At 52.6% G+C, this 17,189-nt stretch overlaps 1 protein-coding gene across 4 annotated transcripts; it reads left to right on the top strand.

Moving 5' to 3' along the window:
* Positions 1–2,255: 2,255 nt before the first annotated feature.
* On the top strand, positions 2,256–8,481 carry BTF3 (basic transcription factor 3). 4 transcript variants are annotated; one of them, XM_040986177.1, is made up of 6 exons: positions 2,256–2,395; positions 2,932–3,000; positions 5,410–5,523; positions 5,884–6,085; positions 7,436–7,492; positions 8,182–8,481. In XM_040986177.1, the coding sequence occupies exons 2-6, from the start codon at positions 2,932–2,934 to the stop codon at positions 8,226–8,228; spliced, it is 489 nt and encodes a 162-aa protein (XP_040842111.1). In that variant the 5' UTR covers positions 2,256–2,395; the 3' UTR covers positions 8,229–8,481. The 4 variants fall into 4 exon arrangements, with proteins under 4 accessions (XP_040842111.1, XP_040842112.1, XP_040842109.1 ...); XM_040986175.1 differs by lacking the exon at positions 2,256–2,395 and adding an exon at positions 2,427–2,650; XM_040986178.1 differs by lacking the exon at positions 7,436–7,492 and having other exon boundaries at positions 2,269–2,395.
* Positions 8,482–17,189: the final 8,708 nt, after the last annotated feature.

The following is a 17,189-nucleotide window of genomic DNA, read 5'->3' as shown; positions in this document are numbered from 1 at the left end:
ACATGAGTGACACAGGCATTTCCTTGACAAAAGTGGAGGTGCTAAAAAGAGGTACAGAAGCTTTAAAAAAATGTAGTTCCTTAGGAGCGACATGGTGGCACAGCCAGCTATTCTTCCGCCTGTGGCCCCAGCATGCCATGTAGGTTCTGATTTGTGTCCCAGCTGCTCCACTTCCGATCCATCCCCCTGCATGTAGCCTGGGAAGGCAACAGGAGACAGACCCAGTCCTTGGGCCCCTGTACCCATGTGGGTAGTGTTCCCTGGCTCCTGGCTCCTGCCTTCAGACTGGCCCAGCTCCGACCTTTGCAGTCATCTGGGGAATGAACAAGCAGGTGCAGTATCTATCTCTTCTTCTCTAATTCTGCCTTTCAAATGAAAAAAAAAAAGTTTTTTTTTCCTTTTAAGTAGTCCATTTTGGCAACTAGACAAGAGTCAGATTCTGAAGCCACTAAAAGCATAGCAATATCCATTCTGACTTCTCCAAACCTCTTGTGAGTCACCATGGGGCTCACCGGCTTTTTAAAATTCACCAGACACAAGCATTGGGCAGTGGCGGAGGCAGTGTGTGGGCTGCCCGTGGCCCAGCCTGGAGGGCCAGGCCGTGCGCCCCAGCTCCTTTCCCAATGCCAGCTTCCTCCTCAGCTGCACCCGGGAGAACAGAGCCCAGCAGAGCCCGGAGGTGCAAGGGAGGGGAGACCCAGTTTGAATTCCTAGTTTTCGCTTTGGTCTGGGCCAATTTCTGCTGATGTGGGCATATTTGGGGGGAGTGAACCAGTGGATAAGAATTCTGTTTCTCTCCCTTTCAAATATATAGAATTTTTAAATCGGAGAGATAAAATAAAAAAAAAAATAAGCAGAGGTTAAAGTGAATATTTTGGACTCAAGCCCATCTGATGAAAACAACTGTGGGACTTTGGTTAAACCAGGGAGGACAGGCATGTCTCCCTGGCCTGCCTTCTCTAGCACTTCTCTGACAACTGGGAATGGTCAGGAAGTGGGTCTCAGCTTGCTCACACTCAGCCAAGCAGCTCCACTGACCACAGCGTGCTGCACGAGGGAGCTGGCAGCACGAGTTCCTCTTCTGGAATCTCTAAGACGGGGACCCAGCAACAGCATTCTCAATTAAAAATCAAAAGAAAAATTCCTTTGAAAAGACTAGTACGTAAATATTAGCACAACCAGAATTTCCTGACCACCCAAAACAACCAGAGGACCTGGCGCTGTGGCCTAGCAGCGGTTAAGGTCCTCGCCTTGAATGCGCTAAGATCCCATATGGGCACCGGTTCTAATCCCGATGGCCCTGCTTCCCATCCAGCTCCCTGCTTGTGGCCTGGGAAAGCAGTCAAGGACGGCCCAAAGCTTTGGGATCCTGCACCCATGTGGGAGACCCGGAAGAGGCTCCTGGCTCCAGATCAGCTCAAGCTCTGGCCGTTGTGGTCACTTGGGGAGTGAATCATCGGACAGAAGATTTTCCTCTCTGTCTCTCCTCCTCTATATTTATGACTTTCCAATAAAAAATAAATAAATCTTTTTTAAAAAAGAACACGAAACAAGTTGGGCCCAAGAGAAAACAAATAGCTTGACAACAGTTCCTGACCGGGTTGCCCCTGTTGATGTTGCCCTCCTGGCCCCCACGGGAGGTGACCTGGAGCGAGTGGGCACCTGGGGGGGCGAACTGGTGGGTGGGAGCGGGCCTTTCCAACAAGTTCCTCAACAAAACTTTGTTTGCAGAGGAGCCTCCATCCTCCACAGGCGCTTCCTTGGCTCTTGTACTGCATCCTCGCTAGCTACGGCTCTGGGCTCACGCGGAACTCAGGCCACAGCTGCTTCTCTCTGATCCAATCACCCCGCTATGAACGGTCAGGCCGAGGGCGTCCCCACCTTCCCGCCGGCTGAGGACCGTCTATGGTTCCCCAGGAACCCCAGGTGTTGCTGGGACCGGCGAGCAGGACCTGCGTCCCGGCCCGAGGGAGACGGCACCGACTTCTAGAAGAAACCAGAGAGTCGCGCTCCGGGTCTCTCCCGGGCCGCGGCCTGGCTCCCCCGGCGGCCTCCGGACTCCCCTGGCCCGTCCTCCCGCCCGCCGGCCGGCCCGGACGCTCCCCCGGAACCCCGGCCCGTCCGCCCGCACGCCAGCCGACGGCCTCCATCACCCAGGCCGCCCACCCACAGGGCCGCAGGGGATGGGTGGCGGCCTGGGCCAACCCCCGCGCCGCGCAGGCGCAGCCAGGCCCGCTTCCTGGCTTCGGGAGGAAGTGGCGGTGCGTCACCTCCGGCCTCCCTCTAGCTGCCATCTTGCGTCCCCGCGTGTGTGCGCTTAATCTCAGCTGGTCCGCCCGAGACCCCTGAGCGCGAACCCTAGTCCCCCGCGCGGCCCCATTTCCGCTCGGACAAGGTACCAAAAAAAAAAAAAAAAGAAAGAAAAAGGCTGTAGACGCCAACGGCGTGGGAGGAAAGGACGGGATCGGGGGCGGGAAGTTCCCGGCAGGAGCCAAACAGGGAGGAGAGGGACAGGGCGATGCGACGGACGGGCGCCCCCGCTCAGGCCGAGTCCCGGGGGCGAGGTCGAGCCAGGGGCGGCGGCCCCGGGGGCGAGGCGACGCCGTCTCTTCCTCCACCTCGCGGCGGAACCCGAGGACAGGAGCCTCAGGTACCGCGAGGCCTGCGGAGGAGTGGCCGGGGCCGCGGGGTGGGCTGGGCTGGACGGGGATGGGGGAGCCGGGGCGTGGGGTGCAGCCCCAGGCGGCTCCCGGGGGTGCTCCCTGGGCCCCCCGAGATCCGGAGCTCGGCGTGGGGGGCGGGAGGAGGAGGAGGAGGGTCCCGTGGGCAGAACGGGCGTGGAGCGGGAGCGAGAGCCGGACCTTGCCTTTTGCTCAAGATCTCCTTCGTCCCCTCCCTCCCCAATCCCCCCACCCCGCCTTTTATTTCTAGATGAAAGAAACCATCATGAACCAGGAAAAACTCGCCAAGTTGCAGGCGCAAGTGCGCATTGGTGGGAAAGTAAGTTGAATTTTTTTTTTTGGAGGGGGGAGGGGAAAGAGTGGGGAGTCGTTGGTCAGTGGACCTCCCAAATTGCTAAGAGCTTTGCAAATCCAGGGGAAGAGAGACAGGGGTTGGAAGTAAACTCTTAAAATGAGTCTCGTTTAAAGGGGGTGAGAAGTGAACGCTTTAAAAAAAAAAAAGTTTGCCCCGATGTAGGCGTGCCTCCAGTGTTACAATGTATAAAACAGAACAAAATGTTTCCCGAAGATGTGTCATTTCAATTAGGTTGTTGTCATCGGAGCTCTGAGCTGTATGGAGTCAGCACTTTTGATTTTTCTTCTTAAGCCTAAACTTGATGGGTGTGCTGGCGGCTCTTCCTGCTGTGTCTGATAGTGCCAGGTTTGTGTGTCTCCTAAATCGAGACCTTTCTGGAACATTCTCTGACTTACCGCGCCATTCGGCATGGTTGTGCATCTGCAGGAGTATTTGCACTTATATTTCTTAGAGAGATCCCCACTCTAGGGTTTTTTTTTTTTTTTAAGTGATTGTTTTTGCCCCTGGTGGGTGTTGATCTTTTTCAAGGGAATATCTGTGGAGCTCAGCGGTGCCTCCCTCCGAAGTTCTCTTTAGTTGGTGGAGAGTTGTATTTCGTGTTGTTGGCACATTCCTGGTGTGTAACAAGGAGCCTGCCTGTGCCTGATGGAGCTCGTAAAAGAGTCCGCACTATGGTTCCTCCCCTACCAGCGTTCCCAGCTTGAAGCATTTACCCTCAAGTTAACACTCGAGTCTAGCGGGAGATGGCGCAGCTGTACTTCACGAATAGGGGGCAGCTTTTAAGGACTGGCTCTAGCCAGCTGAGGGCTCCTGTTTTGTCCTCCCCTCCCTGGCTGCTGGGATGGCTCTGCCACAGCAAGGACTGGCTGTTCCTGGTGTGAAAACACTTAACACTGCCGTGGCCCTCGAGGGCCAGAACAGCCCGTGCTGCTGTGCGTGGGGTGTGTCGGGTGCTCTCACAGGCAGTGTCTAAACCACTCTTCCATTTCACGAGGAGTGTGCGTGGTGCTGGATGTTTTGTTCTCCCGTCACTGGGCTGTAACTCTTGAGGGAGGTCCCTCGTGTTAATGAAAGCCGTGGTTTAGAAGGGTGTTGAAGGTTATTGCGGGATTAAACTGTTGGTATCCTAATGTCTTAACACTTGGCTAAATCAGGAAGATATTTCTGTAGAAATTGTAATAAGAAAGTGTTTTCTATATCAGGAATTTACTTGCATTAGTTGTGAAATTAGGTAAATTACTTTTGCCTTAGCACCGCAAGTGTTCGTGGGTGAATATGTTACACCAGCCTGTTTGGGGGTATAATCAGGTATCGGCATGACCACTTTAAGGTGACTTTTACACTTAAAAATTTGGGAGGGAGGCAGTAGCCAGCATCCCTGTTTTTCATGCAGTGGTGATTTCTTCAAACAAGCCCCCATGGAGGCCTTGGAGCCTGGTGCTAGTGGCAGAAATCTCTTCAAAAAACCTGGTTTCACACTGCAGTGTATACCTAGTACAACAGAAACGTCAGAGTGCAGAGATGGGCATGGTTGGCATCGGGAGAGCAGTGGCTGGAGCGGACTTTGGAAGGGTGAAGGGGAATCGTGGGGGCAGCTGGGTAGCAGTAAGGTGGTGGTGGCAGTGTCCGAGGCCGCCTTGCTGGAGCCAGATCCTGGAAGCTTTCAGGGGGCTTGCATTTTCGTGAGGGGGTTGGTAGAATGCACTTGTCTCTTGCAATAATAAGTGCTGGGACAGAGAAGGGCGAGTGTGGGAGTCGTCGCTCTGCTGGCTGCTTGAGGAAGGCCGGCAGAGATCTGCAGTGAGGGGAAGCCAAGCTCCAGGCCTCTGACCCCGGGCCAGCCGCCCAAGCCTGGGAGCCCTCTGGTGGGAGCCCGTGAGCCATCCAGTGGGAGCCTGCGTGGCCTGTTTTGTTGGCTGAGGCTGTCTCCACGAGTGTGGTAGGATCAAGAACCGAATAGGAAGGACAGGGCAGAGCCTGGCTTCAGAACCTGGATTTTCTTCTTGGATGCTGTCGAAGTTGGGAAAGGTTAACGTGGTTCTTTGCTGCTGTACTGTAGCTGTGACTGTTAATGTGATGTTGCATTTGAATGGCCGCACAGATGTTGGTGATGGTGGACATGAGGCCTGTTTAGTAAGTAGGACTTCGGAGCCATCTTTAGTAGCAGAGAGGCCGGAAGTTGAGAGGTTAGGAGAGATGTGTAGACAGTTCTTTTCCGATTTTCTGCTTCGCTCTCGGCCTTGGCTTTCCTGCTCCCAGTGTGGAAGCCTGCAGATAGGGTGCTCCTGTGCGGATCAGAGTTGGACCAGAGCCATCTGTCAGACACGCTGTGTTACACTAAGGTGCTGCTGTCTCCTTTTCTGCCCGCTTCAGGGAACTGCTCGCAGAAAGAAGAAGGTGGTGCATAGAACGGCGACCGCCGATGATAAAAAACTTCAGTTCTCCCTAAAAAAATTAGGGGTGAACAATATCTCTGGTATTGAAGAGGTAAGTGTTGGCCTGCTTTGCTCAAAAAAGGTAAAAGTCGTCATCCATTAAGTAATTTTTTTTACTGCTTCCGACAGAATGCTTTGTGTTCCACACTGAACTGACGTTTCTAGGGGTGTTTGCTCCTGTTCATACGGGAGATTGTGAATCTGAAAGCTGTTGGGTCGTGTGTTCCATTCCAGGCAGAGGCTCCCCTCGGCCTCACTTGGTTTTTGTTTTTGAACCAGTGCGAAATTATTGTGGGAGGTGTGGGTGGGGTCCCGAGCAGGGACCAGCTGCTGTCGGCTTCACTTTATTTCTAAAATATACTTGGTTTTAAGGACACTGGTGGGCATTGCTAATTTTTTTTTTTCTTCGCAGGTGAATATGTTTACAAACCAAGGAACAGTGATCCACTTCAACAACCCAAAAGTTCAGGCTTCTCTGGCAGCGAACACATTCACCATCACCGGCCACGCCGAGACGAAGCAGCTGACGGAGATGCTCCCCAGCATCTTAAACCAGCTCGGAGCGGACAGCCTGACCAGCTTGAGGAGGCTGGCCGAGGCTCTGCCCAAGCAGTGTGAGTTGCCTGGTGGTCTCACTGATGGGGTAGTTCCGTGGCAGCACCTTACTCTGCCATCTTCTGGCCTAACAGATGTAGATGAATCGATTTTTAAATTCTTAAACCTTTATTAGCTGGAAATAAAATGTTAATTTGAGGAGCTGCTCTTATCTTAGCCTGGAGTTCACTAAAACTACATAAATAAATAAGGTGATGGAGAGTAGCGGTTTGACATAGCAGGTGCATCGTGGTTAGGATGCCTGCATCCCACATCAGAGTGCCTGGCTCAGCTCCCAGCTCCGTGTCCTGTCCCCAGCAGCCTGGCAGTGTGGCCGTTCAGGTGACCAAGTCCCTCGGTCCCCAGCCCTCGGGGCATTGGGAAGGAGTAAATAACCGAGGAAGGGAGTCCTCTCTCTCTTTGTCTCTTTTCCCTATGAGCATTTGTGTTCTCAGCAAGCATCTCTGTATTGGAGACCCTCGTGCCCTCCTCTTCTAGTCACTGCAGGCTGAGTACAGAGCCGCACTGTGGAACACCGCGCTCCCAGGCAGGTGTCGCACTGCTGTTTTACTCAACAAACGTGTAGCAGTGTGCAGCCTTAAATTCTTTTCAGCTAAGAAAATACGTCATTGTAAATTATCTCTCTTCAACCAAGTCTGTAAAATTTGCATTGCCAGTGAACTTGAGGACCTGGCGCACCGATATTTTGGTGTTTTTTAGTTACCGTGTGATGGGGCTTTTGTTAGAAGCAGAAGTTGGTGGAGTGAGTGCGCATCGGGCGAGGCAGCTGCTTTATGGCGAGGCGTGCTTGCCTCGGCAGTGGAAGGAACGCAGAGCCGAGTCGGGGTTGTGTCTGGAGGGTGTGTTGTTTAGGCGTTTGTGTTCTGGTGTGGATTCCCTTGGCATGGTTTATGTTTGAAACCAAGAGCCTGGCTCTGCTCCACCTTGGCGGGCACAGCTGAAGCCACACGTGCAGGCTGCCTGTGGGGTCTGTGCCAGCCTAGCCCTGCCTTCTCAAGGCGCTCAGGTGGCACTCACGCCGATGTGCGACAGAGGGAAATGCATGGTCCTTCTGGAAGATGGATCGTTGTTTTCCCACATAGGCTTGTTGCCTCTTTGTTTGGTCTCCCAGAGTCGGTCTTAAAGAGAAGGTAACTTGCTCTCCCCGTTGTGTAGTTTGGTTAGTTGGCTGTTACTAGTAGTTCTGTTTCCAGCCATGAAAACATGATTCTGTGAATAATGCTGAGCATGATGCCCAGGCTTCACTTGTATGTGTGCTAGATACTTTGTATTTCGTGTGTCCTGTTTGTTGTTTGTGGAAAGCTCAGAGGAATGGATATTTAAGTAATACTTGGTTTCCCTGTTCGCAGCTGTGGATGGAAAAGCGCCGCTTGCTACTGGGGAGGAGGATGATGATGAAGTTCCAGGTAGGAGCTTTCCCTGTGTCTAGCCTAGAACATTTTAGTGAGGCGGGTAGGATAAAGGATGTTTACTCACAAATTACCTCGGGATGGAATTAATTCAAGGTAGGGGGTAGAAAGACATGGCCCTTGGGATGAGGGGGAAAGAGTGTTAGTTAACTAGGAGTCAGTTTATTAAATGTTTAGCTAGGATTATATTATCACTTGAAACAGCTCTGTAGCACGCCACTGACTTCCCGTTTTGAAACCCGCACGTTTGTGAGCAGGCAGACAGCTGTTGTCAAAGTGTTCAAGCAGCAGCCGTTGTAAAAGCGGTGGCGAAAGAGCTGCTTTGGCAGCCTGGAGGCGCTTCTCTCAGAGTCTGCTGGGAATTCCCTTGTAAAGTACTGGAAGGCAGGCAGAAGTAGTCCTACTGTGTGCATCACTGAGTGTCCTTAAGAACCGGAGAAAGCTTGCGGGGTGCCCTCGCTGCGTGGGGTCGCTGACACGGGATTCTCACAGCGGCTGGAGTGGGGAGGGCACATGCGTGTCCTTTGGGTGCGGTGTTACATCACAGCTCGCCCTCCCTGGGGCTGGTTAGGTGCCCGCGTTACACTGGGCACCCAAGGGCTATCTCCCTATAAATAAGGAGGGTTTCCTTGCTGATGAATTGATGGTGTTGGAGTCTCAGATTTCGTGTTCTCTTCTTTTTCTAGATCTTGTGGAGAATTTCGACGAGGCTTCCAAGAATGAGGCAAACTGAAGGGAGTAGGAGTAGTCGGTTTCTGACGAGAGTAAAACTTGAGGAAGCTTCTGGGAGCTGCTGTTTTATATTATGACTGCTTTTTAAAATTGTTTTGTTTATGATCTGATAAAATCTAGATCTCTAATATTTTTAAGCTCAAGCCCCTTTGACAGTGCAGCTCTTTTCAGTTTTTGCTTATATACAAATCATTCTTTGCAGCTAATTAAGCTGAAAAAGCCTGGGAATAAAGTTTGAAACAAAGATTAATAAATTTCTTCGTCTAGTATGTGATTTTAATTTTTTCATTTCATTGAAACATTTGTGCACTGTTCACAAGGTTGAATTTTAGGAAGCTTATCATGGAATCTGATTAAAGGTGTCAAATGTATGAGAGCTGTATTCCTAAGTGGGTTGCACACGGTGCCTTTTCTATATCTGTTTTTTGGTTTTAACATGTTTATTTTTATTTGAAAGGTTTGTAGAGGAGGGGTCGGGCCCAGCACGGTGGCTCAGTAAACTAAATCCTCGCCTTGCATGTGCCAGGATCCCATATGGGCAGCAGGCACTATCCCATCTGCTCCGCTTCCCTTCCAGCTTCCTCCCTTGTGGCCTGGGAAGGCAGTAGAGGACAGCCCAGAGCCTGGGGATCCTGCACCCGAGTGGGAGACCCCAGGAGAAGCTTTAGATTGGCTCAGCTCCGGCAGTTATAACCATCTGGGGAGTGAACCAGCAGATGGACAATCCTTCTCTCTGTCCCTCTTTCTGTAAATCTGCCTTTCCAATAAAAAAATAAATCTTAAAAAAAAAAAAAAAAAGAATCTTCCATCTGCTGCTGCCTTCCCCAAATGTCCACAGTGACGAGCTGAGCTGATCAGGAGCCCCCTCCAGGTCTGTAGGTGCGAGGACCCAAGGTCTTGGGCCGTCCTCCACTGCTTCCCAGGCCGCAAGCAGGGAGCTGGATCAGAAGTGGAGCAGCCGGGACACCAACCACTGTCCAGACGAGAGGGTCCGCCTGCCACGCTTGCCGGCCCCGTGACATCATGTTTTTTGATGATGATTATTAGTGTGTTGAGTGCCTTACGTGTACCTTATCTCAGTTAAAAAAAAGGGACTAGTAGTTCCATTTTGGAGATAAAACCTGAAATTCAGTCTTCCAAAAAAAAGTGGAAGTAGTGTGTCTTGCAGTCCCCTTCTATGTAATTTCAGGCCAAGAATTTATGTTTTCATTGCAGCTTGCAAGTACTTTTTGAAAATACCATACTACACCTAAAGGTCATGTAGGATTTAGTTAACTAAGCCAAAAAAATTGAAGATGTGTGTAAACAGTGTTTGCACTTTGTTACATTGTGTTACCTTCTCCAAAGGCTGTCTGCACTGCTACAATGGGCCCTAGCCAGGATCCCATCGGTTCACAGAGACACAAGGAAGTGGGTGTTGTCTGGCTGGGCTCTGCTGTGTGCACACTACACACTTCCTCCAAGTGCTGCTGGAGAGCTTCTACTTTCCCAGTTTCTGTCTGCTGGCTTGCTTCCCAAGTGGCCACAGTAGCTAGGACTGGGCCAGGACAAAGCCAGCACCCAGAACTCGATCAAGGCTTGCGTGGGAGTGACAGGGACCCAAGTACTTGGGCCGTCGTCGCCTGCTGCCTCCCAGGGTGCCTGTGGGTGGGGGACTGGGCCTCAAACCTAGGTGCACACTCAAGGTGTGCAGGTACTCCACGCAGCAGCTCAACTTTGTACTGAACACCTGCTCTGCACACATTGGGAGTGTGGTGACCGGAAATATTCCCAGTTGATCCCAGGAGACGCTGGGGTGTCAGCCTGTCTGGCAAGCTGTGGCACGCACGGTCGGAGAGGACAATGTGGACGGGCCACACCTCTCCTGACAGCCTGCACACGAGACAGAAGCCAGCCAAGGTTAAGCCTGCAAGATCCACATTCGGCTCTTCATTGTCAAGAGATGATGTGGGTACCTCTGATCCATTAGGAGAGTCTGAGTGGGCTGGGTTATGCTACGCTTAACAAATAACCAAGGAAGTGGAGTGCCTGCTAAGGGTTAGCCCAAGACGGGTGTGGTTTGCCTGTGGCTGGGCCCCACTTGACTCCAGGAGCAGCCTCTAATTAGAACATTGCCAAGGAAAAGATGCTTAACAGCCAGCTGGCACCGGCAGCGTGGGCTGGGAAGTGAGGCACAGCCGACAGCTTTCCTCAGATGGAGTCAGATGGGCCCCGGGTGGTGGTGGCGGGACTGGGGAAGGAGACTCCTCAGGCCTCCACATTGAAACAACAGGATCTGTTTCCTCCTGTGCTTGACAATTCCTACAGCTGCTGTCACACGGTACAGGCTCTCTGTTCCTTGGGCTTATGGCTTATTGCTGTCAGCTCCACCCACCCCGAAAGATCCAGCCACACAGAGGAAGACTTCAGGAGAAACGTTTCAGATCGCGCAGCCCTGCCAGTGGCAGGAGCTGGTTGAGCTGGAGGGGCATGGCATTCTGGTCTGCCTGGTTGTTGGCTATTTGCTATAAAGATGAGCTCTCGAACCGGTTCCAGCTGGATCTGAAGAAGGAAGACACTGACATGGCATTTTTGAGAATTCATAGGATTACTACTCATTTATTGAAATGACACACGTGTTATCCCCATAGTAACCGTGGTTGCACAGGACAGGGAAACAGGCTTAGAAACAGACGGACGCTTGGGTTTGATCTCAATGCATCATTTTTTTTTTCTCCAATTACTCTTGGATTTAAGTTCTTGCCTCCCTTGTCCCTGACCCTGGTCCCCAGAAGAACGTATGTGTAAGCAGACTCTATCAGTGATGTTTTTTCCAGAGAAGTCTGGAGACGTCCCATAGCACTTGTCAACTTCTCCAAAACGGGCTTTCATCACTGCAATCAGTACAGTCTCGATGCCATGTTTGCAGCAGGCTTGGGGAATGCAGTCCCGGTCAGCAAGGAGTGGCCCCAGCGTGGACACGCAGGGCGCTGTAAAGCCAGACAGTTGGATTATTTTTAAAATGATAGCTTTTTTAAATGTCAAGGTGGATTGGAAAAAGTTCTTTGGCTCTTAAAATTATATCAAGCTGCTCAAAGGGAAAATTGCCAATGTTTTTTTAAGATCCTGGACGCTTGGGTGAAGGGCTGTGCCCCTTGAAAAGCCAGGAAGAGTACCCGACCAGCATGAAGGGCAACACGCTGGCAGTGACATAAACAGGGAGGGCCCGAATGGGCCAGCGGGTCTAATACACAGGGAGGAGTTGGAAGGTTGGCAGCCAGCAACAGCAGTTCTCCTATATGTATTCCTGGGACAACCACAAGGTATTAGAATTGGATCAGCTGTTTTTGGCAGCCAACAGGGCTGGGAGATAAACGGCCGGAGAAGGGCCCAGGATGTGCCAAGGCTAAACAAAACATTTTTGATAGCCAAAGCTTTCAACAAACTTATGTTTGATCTTTATGGAAAAAATTGGCAAAGACGCCTGAAGGCATTTGGTAATACACACAAGATTATTTCCTTTGTCAAATCTTGCAAAACTGGCTTTGTTGACTTAGCTAAAGAACTCACCCACTTCAAATACTCACATTGACAAGCTACTGAAAGGAGAGAATTGCTCAACGAAGGGTATAAATGTGACTGTTTTAAGAGATGGTGGGGTTTTTGGAAGAGCAGTTACAGAGGAAGGCAAGTTGGAGTGCTTTGATCTGCTGGCCTACTCCCATGGGGCGCAGGGGCCCAGGGACCTGAGCCATCCTCTGCTGCTTTCACAGGCCAAAGCAGGGAGCTGCATGGGAGGTGGAGCAAACCGGTGCCCATCTGGGATGCTGGCACCTCCTCGCCAGTGTGCCAGCCACTAAAGTTCGTTACTTAAGGCCGGTTGTTTACCAAGGCTGAGGTTAGAAGGATAACGCCCTTCAGGCACATTCCAGAACCAGTGGTTGTCACACAGCGGGATTCACGGGATTCACGGCTGGGTTGCAGTTTACACAGAGGTGACACAGCTCACTTGGTTTGTAATCACAAACAGGTGTTAGCCAAGTAGGCAATGGAAGAAAGGACAATGTCACAGCACAGCAGGTTAAGCCACCGCCAGAGACTCCTGCTTCCTGTGCTGGGGAGCCAGCTTGAGTCCTGGTGCCCCCACTTCAGAGTCAGCTCCGTGCTAATTCATCCAGCAAGGCAGCAGAAGATGGCCCAGGTGCTTGGAGCCTGCCGCCCTCTTGGGAGATCCAGAGAGAATTCCTAACTTCTGGCTTCCGCCTTGTCCAGCCCTGGCTAGCGTGGGAGTGAAATCAGCAGATGGAAGATCTTTCTCATTCTCTAGCGCTCTGCCCTTCAGATAAATATGTAAATCTCTCTTAATAATAAAATCTGTTTTCTTTTTATTTGGAAGGCAGAAGAGCAGAGAGAGTCTCCATCCAGAGCCCAAGGGCTTCAGCCATCCTCTGCTTTTTCCCAAGGTCATAAGCGAAGAGCTGGATCAGAAGTGGAGCAGCGGGAACACACACCGTCCCCTGCTGGGATGCCGCTGTCACAGGCAGAGGCTTAACCTACTATGCCACGGCTCCACCCCATAAACAAAGAGAAGAACACACACTAAGAGGTAGGGAGGGGGGAACATGGTTGAGTGTGCGTGTGTAACTGCACGCAGTAGTGCTCTTCCTGTCCCAGTCGTGCCCTTGGCTCACGCCTGACCCCGCCTCTTACCTGCTCGTCAGTTCTTCCCCTTTTCCCACCTGCCCACTGCAGGCAGGAACCCTGTGCTTAGGTCGCCCACAGAGCGCACGCCTTCCCCTCACTCCGCACCTGCCGTGCCAGGGTCGGCTGCAGCCCCAGTTACCTCATTATTCATCATTTCTCTCCAGCTACTGAAAATGATCACCATCTCACGGCCCACCTCAATGCCTCCGTTTATACCGTTCACTATTGTGCACGGTGCCACGGGCCTCCCTGATGACAGAGCAAGGCCCCTCCCAGTGGGAATGACGACCTGCCGAAGCATCAGAAAGTCAGCTCGCTGCCCGGCTGGACCATCGCAAGGGTGGGAACTACCGTTACAGGATCACCCAAGACAGCCACAACCAGTGAGGTCGTTGAGGGGCCGTCCCTCGCACAGTCGTTGCACTGCCAACCACCTCGGGTGGAAATGCCCGGATTGCAGACTCGTCCGTGTCAGTGGGGTGGGAGATGTGTGGATCGGCCGCCCAGGTCCACGCACACGTGCAGGCTTCACGGTGATCCCACAGGCCCTTCCCGGGCCGTCGCAGCAGCATAACTCCCAGCCCAAGGAGCTCCAGGCAGCAGACCGGAAGTCTCTGCCAGGTGGGAGGCCGGATGCTGCCTGCTCTGCAAAACACACAAGCGTGCGACAGAATGCGATGTGAAGTCTGGGCAGACGGACTAAACAGCCCGAGTCACGATCCCAGCATCTTCAGGCCATGCTCCCTATTGCTGGAGGCTTTTCCAAGCTGCGGACGCTGAGCCCGGCCGGGCGTGGGGACATGCCTGTGGCCGCTCCAGCTGTCGCCCAACCCAGTCTTCTCCCAATCCGAGCCCCTGCGAGTTGACACGTGGATTTCTGTCCGATGAATTCCGTGGCCCAGCCTGGCTCGACCCATCACTGCAACCAGCTCTCTGCGTGAGCTGCCCGCTGAGTCCCACAGAAGCGAGCCCACAGTTCCCCTACAGAATCTGTCCCCAGATTCGGTTCTTTCACATTCAGGCTGGCATGTCCCATCCCTGGAACTTACCACCATCATCGTCATCGTCATCATCATCATAAAGGAATAAGCAAGTATTCTGACATACTGGTATAGTTAACCAGGCCCAGAATGCCCGCCTGTTCCTGGTTGCGTTTCTCCTGACAGTGTAACACTTGTCTAGGTACAAGACAGCCCAGGCAGTTGCCTGCAGCTGGAATGCTTTTGGAGAGTTTGAGCCGAGGCGCCCAAAGGGCCGGCTCTTCCTCCCAGCTGTGGGAACTCTCCGCAGCGCAAGGCCAACGTCTGTCCACAAGAGGGCAGCAGGGAGCAGCAGAACATCTACAGAGAAACCTTGGTGTGCACAGAGTCCAGCGAGCGCGGCAAGCTGCTAAACCAAAGGCAAACAGCGGCTCTATCGCTTCCACGCGTCTGGAGGGTGAACCCTTGGTTCCCCTAACAGGCATTCATAGCCGGAAGTGCTGAGTCCTTGAGTCCAAACCCGCAGCCCAAGAGACTTGGGGAGGTTGCCAGCCTCTGGCGTGGCTCTGTCTGCGCTGCCTTTGCTGCTGCTGCTGTCTGGAAAGGGAGACGGTGTCACAGCTGCCCATCGCGACCTTGGGGTTGCCACCCCACTGTGCTTTTGGGGTTCTCCCACGCTGGCCCCCCATCTTCCGTGATGTAAGCCACAGCGAACACTGACTGCGGGCAGGTGGAGTGAGCGCTCGCCTGGCAGGTAGGGTGGGATGCTGAGTGGAGCAGCCAGGCAGCCAAATATGCTGTATCCCCAGAAAAGGAACAATCACGAAGTGAGAGGCGCTGGGCTCGGGGGCGCTGGACACCCCGGGCTGTGTAACCACACAGGGGCTTGTGTGCAGCTCCGACTCCTGCCCCATGCCACAGTGGCACTACCAGAGCCTGCCTATCTGCCAGCGCCAGCCACAGGGGAACCCCAAGGCCTACCCAGGTGGGGCACAAGGTATCCCGAGACTGGCTGATGTGCCAGCAGAACCAGGGAAGGAGGGAACCCTGGGAGAAGGCGGCCATGGGCACCAGGACACCGCGGGCACTGTGGGAGCTGGGAACACGGCTGAGACCTGCAGGGGAAGATGCTGCTGTGACCCGTGCCCAGAGGGGAGACCCGGCCATGTCGGGGTACAGGGGGGCCCACGGGAAGAGCTTATGTGAGCCAAGACACGGAGCCCTGAGACAGAACCGGCCCAATGGCAGGACAAACACCTTACAAGTCAGGAGGTGGAACTTAGGAGCAAAACCTCAAGGGGCCAGGAAAACAGGGATAGCACCGACCCAAGCAACCCAAAAAACCAAGGCGCTCATTTATTGTAGGATAAGGAAGCAAAAGAAAAACGCCATCAGGTTCCCTTATTGGTGCAGGAATAATTCATCTTTGCACAATCCTAGTCGCACAGGCGGCGAACATGGATTAATGAAATGAGAGGCGCTGGCAGAAAATGAAGGTGACTGTGGTGCAGGATTAAGACTGTATGTATCATACAAATTATACTTATTAAAGTAGCAACCCAAGCCTGTTACCGGTTATGCTTTTCTTCCAGCAAGTCGTTTTGTATTTCTTAAAATCCGAGGTGCTTTGGGTAAGTGTTTGAATCCCGCGGGTGTGAAGATTTCACGTTACTGCAGCATGACTGCCCCCTGGTGGACAGTTGGTGTATGAACCACCAAGTGCAACCCGGTTTCAGCAAGGTTAAAATGAGGGAGAAAGAGTGCGCTGGACATCACGGACACAGAAGAGGCTTAAATAAGACAAAGGTTAGGGGCCACTTCCTTGTTTCAAGTTAATTTTATAGCATGGACTTAAATCCTGACTATTTGATCCTTAGCTGGGGTCAGATGGTGTTAATGGAAAAGCGCTGTTACACAAAAAGACCACCAGGGGGCAGTGCAAAGTTATCGGAGCAGCACACTGGGGAAGCTTTGGGGTCAGGAGGGTTAACTTAGCTCTCTATTTATTTATTTATTTATTTTAAAAATTCTTTTATTTTGGTTATCGTTACATAGTTGATTGGGGCACAAAGGGTCAAGGGCTACAGGAAAGTGGTTAAGACCATTGTTTCCACATTAGTATTTTTTTTTCTGTGTCCGGGGTAAGGGGAGATAAAGGGAGACGCCCCACCCAGCCTCCCACCCATCCCAGGTCCCCGATGTGGGGCACGCTCTGAGGGTCTTGTTCAAGTGGTTTTGATAGTTCAACAGTTCTGAATTGCTGCCAATCTCGCCGTTCCAAGCACGATGAAATCTTCAGAATCCACTGGCTGACATCGTCTCTTCATGGTTGGGGTTCTGAGATCAGCAATTCAGTTGGAAGGATCCCCAAAGAAACTTTGTCTGGGGTGATCCCAGACCCGATTCTTCTGTGAGTCTGCCAGTACAAAGTCCAGCACAGTCTGTCACCCCAATCAGCTTATGCACATGATGGTCATTGCAATTGCTGGGTCAGTTCTGTTTCCAGCCCTGTCCTCCACGCGAACCAATGGGTGTTTTTAGTCCAGCCCGATCCTGCCCACTTCATACTTGGCCCTCACGCAAACCAGTGGGAGCTGTAGCCTTGTCAGGGCGACTCCCCATAACCAGGCCGCCCTTACCCTGGGTTCCCATGCTTGCCAGTTTGTACAGCAGGCTTGTCCAGTCTGTCCCACATCCTTGTACATGTCAATGGGCTTTGAAGCCTAGTTCAACCCAACCAGCCCTAGTTTCCAGCCCAAACATGTGCTGGCGGGCACCGGGTACCGTTCTGTCCAGCCACCCCTGCCCCAGTCCTGGTTTTCATGTTGTCCAGTGGGCATGGTTACCCAAGAAGGAGGTGCCCACTATTTCCTTACTGGGCCACTCCCAGATCATGCTCTCCGCAGGTGGTTCTGCAGTTTAACTTGACAGAGTCTGTTCCCCTCCCCCATGCCAGCCTCTGCCAGCTGATGCTGTGGCAAAGTCCAACCAACCCACACCCACTCTGATTTATGCTTGCACCAGTCGGAACAGTCAGCCCAACCTGGCTTTCCCCTGATTTAGCTCACATGAGGCCAACAGGTGTGGCAGCCCTGCCTGGTCTGGTCTGCCCCCATCCCAGCTCACGCTCTCCAGTGGGAGTGGTTGTCCAGCAAGGGAGCCCGCCACATTCCCCCTGCCGGCTTCTTCCCCTCCCCTCTAGGTCTCACATGTGCTGGTTTGGTGCTGTGGCCCAGTCTGGCTCGGCCCTCCTCGCCTCCGTTTTTGCCAGTGGCAGGCAGGGGTTCTGGAAGCAGCTC

The sequence above is a fragment of the Ochotona curzoniae genome, unplaced genomic scaffold (assembly GCF_017591425.1).
Source record: "Ochotona curzoniae isolate NIBS_2020 unplaced genomic scaffold, NIBS_Ocur_1.0 contig_4501, whole genome shotgun sequence".
In the NCBI taxonomy this organism is placed as follows: domain Eukaryota; kingdom Metazoa; phylum Chordata; class Mammalia; order Lagomorpha; family Ochotonidae; genus Ochotona; species Ochotona curzoniae.
This window is presented reverse-complemented; position numbering and strand designations above follow the sequence as displayed.